Source organism: Ursus maritimus, unplaced genomic scaffold (assembly GCF_017311325.1).
Source record: "Ursus maritimus isolate PB19 unplaced genomic scaffold, ASM1731132v1 scaffold_12, whole genome shotgun sequence".
Taxonomy (NCBI): Eukaryota; Metazoa; Chordata; class Mammalia; order Carnivora; family Ursidae; genus Ursus; species Ursus maritimus.
Window position 1 is genome coordinate 67,328,773 of NW_024423564.1, and position 12,491 is coordinate 67,341,263.

The 12,491-nt window shown below is 45.6% G+C and overlaps 1 protein-coding gene across 1 annotated transcript in view; it reads right to left on the minus strand.

Annotated features, from left to right (window-relative positions):
- Nucleotides 1-2,900: 2,900 nt before the first annotated feature.
- The window catches only part of LURAP1 (leucine rich adaptor protein 1), a 15,102-nt gene continuing 5,511 nt past the window's right edge, over nucleotides 2,901-12,491 (minus strand). The window contains 3 exon segments of the mRNA XM_008699266.2: nucleotides 2,901-3,515; nucleotides 6,891-7,767; nucleotides 7,769-7,875. Of these exon segments, the coding sequence (XP_008697488.1) occupies nucleotides 7,380-7,767; nucleotides 7,769-7,875 (495 nt within the window). The 3' untranslated portion in view covers nucleotides 2,901-3,515; nucleotides 6,891-7,379.

A 12,491-nucleotide genomic window follows, 5' to 3' on the forward strand; every position in this document is an offset into this window, starting at 1 on the left:
GATAAAGTAACAGAAAAGAGAGCTCTGCGATGTGATACAAGCTTTTCTGATCCCTACCTCATTTTTTAAGTTCCGGAAAACTAATTTCACAGAAGATGAGCAATAGAAAAGTATCAAGGTCAAATCCCATATAAAGTTGTAAAAGAACCATAAAAGTCACATTACTACGGATAATGAAACACACCAGAAAGGCACGCCGCGAAACAGACCCAAACTGGTAACTTCTACTTCAAAACAAGGCAAGAGACACTAAGAACAGGATATGATACATGAAGGGACAACATAAATCAGAATTAGAAAAATTCAGACATGATGCAACAGTACTCAGGATGGAATGAGAAAAGAAAGAAAAAAATCATTTCAGAAGTGAAGACTAAACTAGAAAGTACGCAAGAACAGTGAACCCAAGAGATGATGCTTCTCTCTGCGACATCTGAGCAAAAGAGGAAATGTTTAAAAATAAAAAAATATGAAGAGATAAAGAGTTAGACATTGACGAATAATGAAAATAGGCAAAAAGATAAAAAATTAGATAGATGAGTCCCAGAAGAAGAAAACCAGAGCAAAGGAACAGAATACTAAAAACTATTCAAGAAAGTTTCCTGAAATAAAGAAAAACTTGAAACTATGTATTCAGAGAGCATACTGCAAAGCTGAGAATGTGGTCCCAAAATGACCAGCACTAAGAAATTCTAATAAAACGATGAAGTTTATTTTATTTTAAAGATTTTATTTTTAAGTAATCTCTACACCCAACGAAGGGCTTGAACTCACAACCCTGAGATCAAGAGTCGTACGCTCCAATGACTGAGCCAGCCAGGTGCCCCTAAAATGACTGAACTTCAAAGAAAATGAAAAAATCTTTTGGGCATCTAAACACACACACACCCCACAGGCGCGCACAGAGGAAAAATTAAATCCTCGTTAGGCTTTAACAGTACCACTTTATGCCAGAAGAAAATGAAGTAACATTTAAGAGACCCAAGAAAGGAAAGTGTGAACCTAGCAAAACAGACTTTGTCCGTATAAAGGGCACAAACTTATCAACATGCAAGATCTCAGAGAATAGTATTGGCAAGTGCCCTTCCTGGGGAATCTACCAGAAAATCAGCTTCCGACAACCAAAGTGAGTAGAATGACGTAAAGACTAGAGATTAATGTTAATTATGAGATTACTTGTAGAACTGAAACTTACAGAAGGGCTAAGAAGGGGAGATCTATTATATAATGATTATATTCCCTGACAATGATCTATTACTAAGTTTTTTAATGAGGTAAAGAGTGGGAAATGCATTTGCAAAATACTTTCTTAATGTTTTCACTAATCATATTGGTGGTAGTATTAATATTGTTATTCTGAGAGTGCTTTGTGGATCAGATAAAAGAAATGAGTAATTATGGAGTATCCTAATTCTATTATCACCTGTGTCCTTGAAAACCAGGATTCTTGTACAGAAAAAAGGAGCTAGACAAGAGATTGAGTAAAAGCCCTTTAATCTTGAATTTGAATTGAAAGTATTAATATATACTCATGAGGTATTTTACCGTGTGTGTGGGGGGGGGGGTTGTATACTATACAGTCGACCCTTGAAAAATGGGTGTGAACTGTACAGGCCCACTTATACATGGATTTTGTTTTTATACAGTATAGTATTGTAAATGTATTTTCTCTTCCTTATGATTTTCTTAATGATATTTTCTCTAGCTTACTTTATTGTAAGAAAAATATATAATACATAGAACACACAAAATATGTTTAATTGACTGTCATCAGTGAGGCTTTCAGTCAACATTAGGCTACTAACGGTTAAGTTTTTGCAGAGTCAAAAGTTACATGCGGATTTTCAACTGGGCAGGGGGTCAGTGCCCCTAACCTATGGCATCGTTCAAGGGTCAACTGTACTATTTTGTCTACTTTTGTCTATGCTTGAAATTTTATATAAAACAAAACAACTGCAAGTGATTAAAAGATATTAAATATATTAAAAACTACAAATTCACAATAATAATTTAAAGAGAGAGCAAAACAAAACAAAATCATCAAACACCAAGTTGCTAGGGCATCGATTTACTACTTCAAAAGGGATAAATAAGGGAAAAGATTTAAGCATTCATCTTGCTATTCTGGTATAAACATTATTTCAGGGTAATGAAATACTCCTAGAGGATGTGAAGTGTTTCTGTATAGGTTAGAACTAATAAAAGAGGGCATAATAGCATGAGAAAAGTCCTCATTTTGTAATCTCTAGTGAAATAACCAATTAATAAAATGGATATTAATGGATGTCAAAACAATTTGGCAAAAGAATTGACAGGAACTTTATGATGCAGAATCAGGCTATCACCGCCTGAAAAACAGAAGGAGCCTGGGACCTGACATGGACAGTGGAAGAGAGGAGTCCAAGCAGGAACACCTGTGTGTCCCTGTAAGTGAAAAATAAATCTTTATTGTGTTAAAACACTGAAATATGGGGCAATTTGTTATGAAAGTTAGCTTATTATAAAAGAATACCATTTATATATATTAAAACATATAAGTATGCAATTATATATCAATAAAGATACAAACATATCCAAACACATACTAAAACATTAGAGGGTATGCCTAGGTCAGGGAGAGGAATGAGAATAGGGCTCAAGGATCCAAAGAAGAAAATAAAGCAATAAAGGGGCCTAGTATCAACTGAGGATGAGAGTTCACCATGCTCTGAGGAGCGTGGTTTAACTTGCTAAGGAATAAAAAATAATAATTTAAAAAGCTGAGAAGGAGGGGCACCTGGGTGGCTCAGTCAGTTAAGCGTCTGCCTTCAGCTCAGGTCACGAAACCCAGGGTCCTGGGATGGAGCCCTGCATCGGGCTTTCTGCTCGGCGGGAGCCTGCTTCTCCCTCTCCCTCTGCCTGCTGCTCCCCCTGCTTGTGCTCTTTCTGTCAAATAAATAAAATAAAATCTTAAAAAAAATAAAAACAAAAAGGTGACAACGAATCTACCCTTTCCAGAGAGAGCCCAGGCTAGTTTGCTGGTAATTATCTTCCACCTTGAGGACACAGCATGGTTCTAGAGAGGAGGTAGTGTCGAAGACAGAACCTGCTGGAACCCTCCACCATGTTCACCAGGAAGGTGTCAAGCCTGAAGATTCCCTAAGCTGAGAATTTCTCCCTTCAGTCCCATCTGTCCCTGGTAGTGATGATGCATTCTCCAGACATAGGGCCTGGACCTGGCCACCTTCCCCTGGGCCACCACCTTCCCACCACCCTTCGCTCCGGGCTGAGGGAGGCTGGACAAACACAGGGGCTCGTTCTGGGCCAGCGTGCCTTCATCTGCCCACCCTCCATCTCTGCCTTTAGTAGGCTGAATAATGGCCCTTCCTCCAAAGATGTTCATGTTCTAATCCTCAAAGCCCATGAATATTTTACCTTTGACGACAAAAGGGACTTAGAGGAGAAGGTCACATGAAGGGTCCTGGCACGGAGAGAGGATCCTAGATCATCCCAGGGGGCCCAATAGAATCACAAGCCTAAGAGAAAGGAGAATTAGAAAAAGATGAAAGGGGGAGCCTGGGTGGCACAGCGGTTAAGCGTCTGCCTTCGGCTCAGGGCGTGATTCTGGCGTTACGGGATCGAGCCCCACATCAGGCTCTTCCGCTATGAGCCTGCTTCCTTCTCTCCTGCTCTCCCTGCTTGTGTTCCCTCTCTCGCTGGCTGTCTCTATCTCTGTCGAACAAATAAATAAAATCTTTAAAAAAAAAAAAAGAAAAAGATGAAAGGATGGGAGCAGAGATCAGAGAGGAGAGAAGATGCCATCTGCTGCCTTGAAGATGGAGGAAGGGGCCATGAATCAAGGAATGCAGGCAGCCTCTAGAAGCTGGAAAAGGCAAAGAAATGAATTCTCCCCTGGAGTCTCCAGGAGGAATACAGACAGGTCAAACCCTGACTTTAATTTAGCCCAGTGAAACTGATTTGGGACTTGTGACCTCCAGAGCTGTCAGGTACTAAAGCTGTGCTGTTTTTAGCCGTGAAGATTGTGGTAATTCATTACAGCAACAGTAGGAAGTTAGTACCTCGGCCCTGCTGCGGTACTGTTCTCCTAGAGAGCCTGGCAGCGAGCCTGTTCTAGAAGAGTAATGTCTGTGACACTGAGGAGTGGCGGATCAGAGAAGACTTTCTGGAAGCCCAAGCAGCCAGACTGACCCAGGTTCATATTATAGTTGTTTTATTACCTATCTGACCTTGAGCAAATGTCTAAGCAACAATACATTGTTAATAATGCATTATTTATAGGATTGCTAAGAATTAAATAGAATACTGTTTTAAATTACCTACTACTACCTAATTACCTACTTAAAAAAAAAACAAAACAAGTCACATCTCCTTGTGGGTTTACACACATTTGTTCTTCCATTCATTCAACAGGTGTTACTGAGCACCCAGTAGTGCCTGGCGCCATGCACACAGTGAGCCTGTCTGCTACAAGCCCCGAGCATTTCTCACCCAAGCCACCGCTGAGCTTCCAGTCCGCCCAGTGCTCAACCTTACCATCCCATCCTAAATGCGGGCCCTTACGCTTGCCCACTCACGTGGTCTCACATCTCCTCGATGGTCCATCATGCAGTCAGCACCACCCTTTACCCTCCTAGGCGTTGTTTCTGCGGCTGCCACGAGCCAATTGTGCCTTTACCCAATTGTGCCTATCCAACCGTCTGCACTCCCTTGAACTGTGGAGCTCCCCAAGTCCACAGGACCCGTCTGGATTTCCCCATCTTAAAGCTCCCCATCCCCCACCCCACTTCTAACCTCCAGGTCTGAAATGCTGAGCTCTCTGCCTCCATCATATCTGGGCCTACTGGCCCTTCCTGGAAAAATAGTTGGTCTAGGATAATTTTCTTAAATTTGCGGTTCGTATTCATGAACCCTCTACCCAATCCAAGTCCAAGGTTCTTTCCTCAGAGCCTATAGTTCTTTCTCCAAACACTGAGCTGCCTCTCTAGGGTAGGGCTAACCCAAATATTAAACCCGAAAAATTGCTTTCTGTCCTTTGGGTTTGAGTGGTGTTGACTGGGTGGGGCGGGGGGGAACAAGCAGGCTGGCCAAGTGATGGCCCTATGGATCTGGGTTCTCTAACCCAGGCATTGCCGTGGATCTACAATGGGTGACACTGGGCAAATCTCTGCCCTCTCTAGGCCTGTCTCTCTAGCCTGTCTGTGCACTGAGGGGCTGGTCTGTAAGGCTATACTTGAGCTTGGCGGGTCTATGCAGCTATTCCTGGCAATGGCACATAATGGCCACCAGAGGGCGTGCAAACCCCCCTTCAGCTCAGAAGTTTGTAGCCTAATCAAACAAGCAAGCTTCAAAAAGGAGTACAAGGCTTCTAAGTGAAGAGGTAGTTTACCCAAGAGCACACTACAAAATGGCAACAGAGTAGGGACTGGTAAACGGTATTTGAATTCCCAGCCTGAGGGGAAATCAGGAGCCCCAAGACCTGGAGAGGTGGTACGGAGAGGTCTGGTAGGTAGCAAAGGAGGAGAGGCTAAGAATATACTTCAGAGATTTTGATCACTTTGAGGGGATGGGAGGAGAGACAGTCTTTAGGGGAGAGCCACAGGCTGAATGTATTGCTCCAGAAGGACTGGAATGAACAAAACCTGAGGAATTTAGGGGAAGTGGAGATGAACTTGGCTTCCTTCCCTTCTCCAGCATAGAATGAAAAGTAAGGAAATTGCAGCAGTTATTCTAGGATTTGGGGAAGACTCCTTCACGCAAGATGGCACAGCAACTAGGCAAGGATCATCTGACATCCTTTTCTCTCCTTTCTGCCTTCCAATAATTAGTTTCAGGCCCCAGGAAAGACAAGGACCAAAACATGGGCAGTTAGCTGGGGTTCAAAGGGTTAATCTCCAAGACTTCATTCTCTGACATCAGTTGGGGGGGGGTGCACGCCACCTGTCCCCTCCTTGGGCCCTAGGTTGGCAGCTTCTGTGAATACTTTCTTTGCTGTAATTCACTAGGGCCCTAGCACCCAGGTGCAGAGCCGGTCTCCTGCTCTCTCCTCAGGTCCCAGGAGTCTAGGGCTTGCTCTAAGGCAGGAAGGAAAGAAGCCTTCCCCGAATCTCCCCCCCTCCCAGGATGTGGGCCCTAGGACCAAAGAGCCTCTGTCTTTCGCTGCCACCCCCCCCCCCACCACCACCCATTGTAACCCAGACAAAGGGATTTCTTGTGTCTCAGCCTCTGGCAGGCATCCTTGTGACCAAATGGTGGAAGGTCCGGGGCAGGATGGGGGAAGGGAAATCACAGGATCAGAGAAGACACCTCCCCCCTTTGGAAATTATGATACACCCCCAGACTTCAAGCTTCTCCTCCCTCTGATTTCCATCAGCAATGGGGAGAGAGGGGGGGTGGATGGGGGACTCATCTGCATATAAAAGGCCTGTGGAAGTGGAAACCCAGAAGGTGTGGAGACACAAAGGCTGAACCTCCTGGCAGACAGATATGGAGCCAAAACACAAGAATGGGGGCAACCCAGGGCCAGCGAAAGACAGGGGACCAAACAGGGCAGGCCAGACAAACTTTTGAGAGAGAGGCCCCTGCATTTCCCTCCCTAAAAGCACAGATATACGAGTGCTGGCATCAGACCAGGATGTGGCCACAGAGGAAGTGAGACCCTCTAGAATAAAATGAGAGCACCCCGTTTAAAAAGTAAGAATCTTTCTGAAAAGCAGCACAAACCTCTGACAGTGAGCAGCTTTCCTACCAGGAAAGGGGAAGGGTATGGAGAAAAAACGGTATGGCCTCACCTAGCAGCAGGGGCTCAGCAACCCCTACACTGACCTACCACCCCTGAGAGACTGGTACAGAGGAAAGGCTAATCCATCCTGGCAGGAAATGACCTCACTCACCAGACAGGAAGGGATGGTTCTACCAATCCCAAAGGCTTCTGGGAGGGCCAATCCATGGAGGGTTGGCCCCGAATGTCCGTCCATGTCCCTCCACAGTTCTCCATCTTGGCCAAGAGGGGGGGCCAAGACTCCTAGATGTTGGGTGAGGTAATTACACCACCATCTCTTCATCAGCGATCTCTTAGGTGTCCTAAATCCCTCAAATCCTTACCTAGTTGCAGAGGGGAGGGGGGAAGATACTATTGTACCGGAAGCCACAGGTCAAGCCTCTAGGGTCAATGTATCTGTGGAAATAGCTCTAGGGTCCCAATAATTAAGGGATAAAGGCAGAGCCTCCTCAGGGACCAGAAGGATGATACAGCCAGGTTTCCATGGTAACTGATTTCAGTGCAGCCTCTTCCTAGACCCAGAATGAGGGAGAATAAATTTTAGGGAGACCAGGGCCTAGTGAAGAAAGAGCCACAGGAATACAAAAGGGTGGGAAAGTTGTTATAAGAAGGTCACATCATCCTGGCACTGCCAGTACCAGTGGGTCTCAAAGCCCAGTTTGGCACTTTCATCCTCTAGTGGCCCAGGAGGTCCTCCTTGGAGCCCCTCCCCGGGGGGCTTCCACACAGCCCTCAAGCTTTCTAGCCTGCTGGCTGTCAGGTCCACCTCAGTCCTGGCCCTGTCCCCACCGGGGATAACCTTGGCCCAGTCCATCTCAGGACGGGGAGCCCCAGGAGGGCCCTGTTCATCCAGCTCGCTGGGGGCCACCGTGTCTAGGAAGCTGCCAATGGAGAGACTGTCCAGCCGGTCAGCGGCGCTGGTGTCTGGCAGGCTGTCCCAGCTGCCTCGCCTTGAGCGGCCCGGGCTCCCGCCTGTCAGGCTATACTGGGCTGGTCAATGTCCCCCTCTCCTCCAACAGCCAGCGCACAGCCTCGATGCCCTCATTCAAGGTCAGCAGCTGCTGCAGGATCTTCACATCGATGGCTCGCAGGTAAGCCTGGGGGAGTGGGAGAAGGAATCAGTCCAAGGTTCTGAGCCATGGCTTTCCCGAATGTTTCCAGAGGCCCCACTTTGTAGTCCAACCAACCGTGCTTCGACTTCAAGAAGCCTGGGAATGGAAGCACGGCTGGCTTAGAGTGTGGGCTTTAGAAGCAGATAGATTGCTGTTTAAAATCTCAGCTCTGGGGCACGCCTGGCTGACTCAGTCAGTGAAGCATGCAACTCTCGACCTCAGGTTTGTAAGTTCGAGCCCCATGTTGGCTGCAGAGATTACTTAAAAAAAAAAAAACAACTCAGTTGTACCACTGTTTAGCTAGACGACTGTGGACAACTTCCTTATTCTTCGAGCCTTGGTTTCCTTGTTTGTAAAACAGGGCTAATCACTCTTCTCACAGGATGGCCGTGAGAATTCTGAAATGCTGTTTATTAAGTATTCAGCACAGTGCTTGACACAGAGCAAGGTCTCAGTAAGTGCTGAGTATTGAAATCTGATCGTACTGAGCTTTGAACTTCCATAGGTACGGTATTAACTATCGAAACAGTCCATATTCAAAGAAAAGCCTGATAGGGAGCCTGGTGTTAATTAGGAAGTAGGGCCAAAGGGAGGCAAGGGCTGGAGAAGAAAGAGGTAGCTAACCTGGCCCCCCAGTCCCTTCAGGATGTCAGCAGCTGTCGTTCAAAGGGTCAGAATCCTGCTTGGCTGGGGATTCAGGGCTTCTCTTCACCACACACCTGTCTCCCTTCTGTACTGGGAGTAAGTCTGATTGACCAGGAAATCTCCAGGGTCCCTCCCAGCTCATATGCCTAAGTTATCTTCCCCAAACACAAGTCTGAATCTGTCCCTCCCCTGCTCAAGAGCCTTTCTGGGTTTGCACTGCTCTTAGAGAAGAAAATCTGAACCCTTCAGCAGCCGGCATTCCAAAGCTTCATGATACGACCCTTGCACGTCTCTCCAGCTTCACCTCTAGTTTACTGCCCCGGGAGCCCCTGGTCTTGTCACACATGACTTTCTGATTTCGTTGTATTTGGTTTCCTTGTAATCAAAGTAATGGCTGCTCATGAGTTAAAGAGGAAAACGGTTCTGTAAGATTTATCATAAAAGTAATAGGTCCCCATCCTAATCCTAAATCTCACTCCCCAGAAACAACTATTATTCATTTTTTTTTAGCTGTTTATTTTGGTACTTACCTTCGAATCTCCAAATAACATGCGATTTACTGACTTTTAAGTTATAGGTGTTTTCTATTGACTTCCCAGATGATGGAGGTTAAGGATTTAACTCATGCTACTACCCGCTCCTCTGCCATACAGACACCCTTCCCATCTCCCTGTATTCCCAACATATGCAATAGAATGAGTTACTTGGTGACCACCTTATAAGGATTTGGAAATGCTACTCACAGCTAAGTTGTACAGTTCACTACTTTTCATTTCTTACTTCATGTTTTCCTTAGAATGATTATAATAATTTTTAATTATTTTTTAAGATTTTATTTATGTGTCAGAGAGAGAGAGAGAAAGCGAGAGAGAGCACAAGCAGGGGGAGCAGCAGAGGCGGAGGGAGAAGCAGACTCCTCACTGAGCAAGGAGCCTGATGTGGGAGTTGATCCTAGGACCCTGGGATCATGACCTGAGCCAAAGGCAGACGCTTAATCAACTGAGCCACCCAGGCGCCCCCCAAAATAGTAATTATTATTCCTTAGAATTACACCTTAGAATAATAGTAAATGATACATATCATACCTTATATAATTATTCCATTATTGTTATATTATTGCTACTACATGACTCCTCCTCGTCTTTTGCTTTGTTTTCTACATAGTGATCAGTAAGTCATCCCCAAACCCTCTCCCAATTGTCTGAACTTTCCTCTCAAGGCATTTAAGAATATCACATTCTGGGGCGCCTGGGTGGCACAGCGGTTAAGCGTCTGCCTTCGGCTCAGGGCGTGATCCCGGCGTTACGGGATCGAGCCCCACATCGGGGTCCTCCGCTGGGAGCCTGCTTCTTCCTCTCCCACTCCCCCTGCTTGTGTTCCCTCTCTCGCTGGCTGTCTCTATCTCTGTCAAATAAATAAATAAAAATCTTAAAAAAAAAAAAAAGAATATCACATTCTATCTATTTCATGTTCTTAGAGGCACTTCTTCAGGAGCCTTCTGATCTGCCCCAATCTGAGCACGTTGCACAACTGTCGTCCGGGGATCCCCCTGCACTAGCATCCTGGGGATCCCTCAGCCTCTTTTCCTGAGTTGGATCCCTTGTGTCCTGGGTCCGTGTCTTCTTCCTTGACTTACTCCCTCGTTGTGTGTGTGGTGCTTTTCCTCCAGTTGCTCCAGTAGCTTCCTGAGAAAGTCTGAGGTACATTTGTTGAAGCTTCCCCATGTTTTAAAATGCTGTTCTTCTCCCCTCACACTGTTGACAGTTTGTTGGGTATAGAATTCTAGGTTAAAAATAATTTTTCCTCAGGATTTAAGACATTGTTCCATTGTCTTTTAATTTTCAGTGTTACACTTGAAAAGTCTGATGCCATTATGATTCCTGGTCGTTTGTATGGGACCATCTTCCTTTTCTTTCTGGAAGTTTCTAGGATCTTCTCTTTGGTCCCAGTGTTCTAAATTATCCTAATAATTTGCCATGGTATGTCTATTTTCATCCATTGAATTGGCCACTTGTTGGTCCTTTTATTTTTTAAAGATTTAGTCATTTATTTTGGAGGGACGGGAAGGGGCAGAGGGAGAGGGGAAGATGAGACTCCCTGCTGAGCGAAGACCCTGACACAGGACTGGGGTGGGGTGGGGGGGAGAACATGACCTGAGCTGGAGGCTCAACCAACTAAGCCACCCAGGCACCCCTTTTTGGGCCCTTTTATTTATTTTATTAAAAAAACAGATTTTATTTATTTATTTGAGAGAGAGAGAGCACAAGCAGGGGGAGCAGCAGAGGCAGAAGCAGACTCCCCGATGCAGGGCTCAATCTCAGGACCCTGAGATTATGACCTGAGGTGAAGGCAGCCACTAACTGAGCCACCCAGGTGCCCCATGTTGGGCCCTTTTAAACTAGAGACTCATGTCCTTCAGTTCTGGGAGATTTTCTTTATTTCTTTGATGATTATTTCTCTTCCACTATTATTCTGTTTTTTTCTGGAAATCCTGTTATTTGAATAGAGGGTGTCCTGGATGGATCCTTTCCCCCCCCCTCCATCTTTTTCTATATTTGTTCTAGTTTCTGCAATATTTCAACATTATCAATGCTTCTATTGAGTTTTCCATCTTTTCCTATCATGTTTTTATTTCTAAGAGTTGTTCCAGTTCTCTGAATGTTTTCCTCTTTTTTTTTTAAGACTTTTTATTTATTCATTTGAGACAGAGACATACAGAGAGAGAGAGAGCATGAGCAGGGGGAGAGGCAGAGGGAGAAGCAGACTCCCCGCTGAGCCGGGAGCCCCGATGTGGGCTTGATCCCAGGACCCAGAGATCAGGACCTGAGCCAAAGGCAGACACTCAACCATCTGAGCCACCCAGGCGCCCCAATGTTTTCCTTTTTAAAAAACATTTTTTAAAGATTTATTTATTTACTAGAGAGAGGGAGTGCGTGCAGGAGCGAGCGGGGGGGGGGGAGGTTGGGGGGACAGAGGGAGAGAGCGAATTCCCAGCAGACTCCGCATGGGGCTTAATCCCACAACCCTGAGATCATGATCTGAGCCAAACTCAAGAGTCAGAGGTTTAATGGACTGAGCCGCCCAGGCTCCCCTGAATGTTTTCCTTTTTATACCTTCCTGCTGTGGCTGCAATGTTACCCCTTATCTTCTTAAGGATATAATCCACGGTTTTGATAAGTTCTCATCTCCTGGTATTCTCTCCGTCTCACCCAAGGTGTTTTTCTGTTTCTTTCTGCCTATAGAGTCAGAGGGTCTCAGCAGATGTCTTACAGCCTCTAGCCGCTGCTCATATTCAGAGTGTCTCTAAAAAGCTGACTGCAAACCTTATGTACGTATGTGAGGCTTGCCAACTGAGCCTCACTGGGAATTATCCAGCTGGGTTTTTTGGGTTAGCCCTCAAGTCAGTATCTCTTGTACTTTTCTCTTGGGTTCACCATCTTCACCATATTCCACCCATCTCAAGAATATAATGCAAGCAAAGCCGCCAAGTAAGGGTATTTAATAAAGTTTAGTACATTTTTACTTAATCCCTCTTATTTTAAAAGATTTATTTATTTATTTATTTATTTATTTATTTGAGAGAGAGAGAGATGGAGTGTGTGTGCAAGGGAGCAGGGTGGGAGGGCAAAGGTGGGGGTGGGGAAGAGGGAGAGGGAGAGAATCTCAAGCAGACTCCCCACTGAGCATGGAGCCCCACGTGGGGCTCGATCTCACCACCCTGAGAGCATGACCTGAGCTGAAATCAAGCGTTGGATGCTTGGGGCACCTGGGTGGCTCAGTTGTTAAGCATCTGCCTTCGGCTCAGGGCGTGATCTTGGGGTCCTGGGATCGAGCCCCGCATGGGGCTCCTCCGCTGGGAGCCTGCTTCTTCCTCTCCCACTCCCCCTGCTTGTGTTCCCTCTCTCCCTGGGTGTCTCTCTGTCAAATAAATAAATAAAATCTTAAAAAAAAAAAAA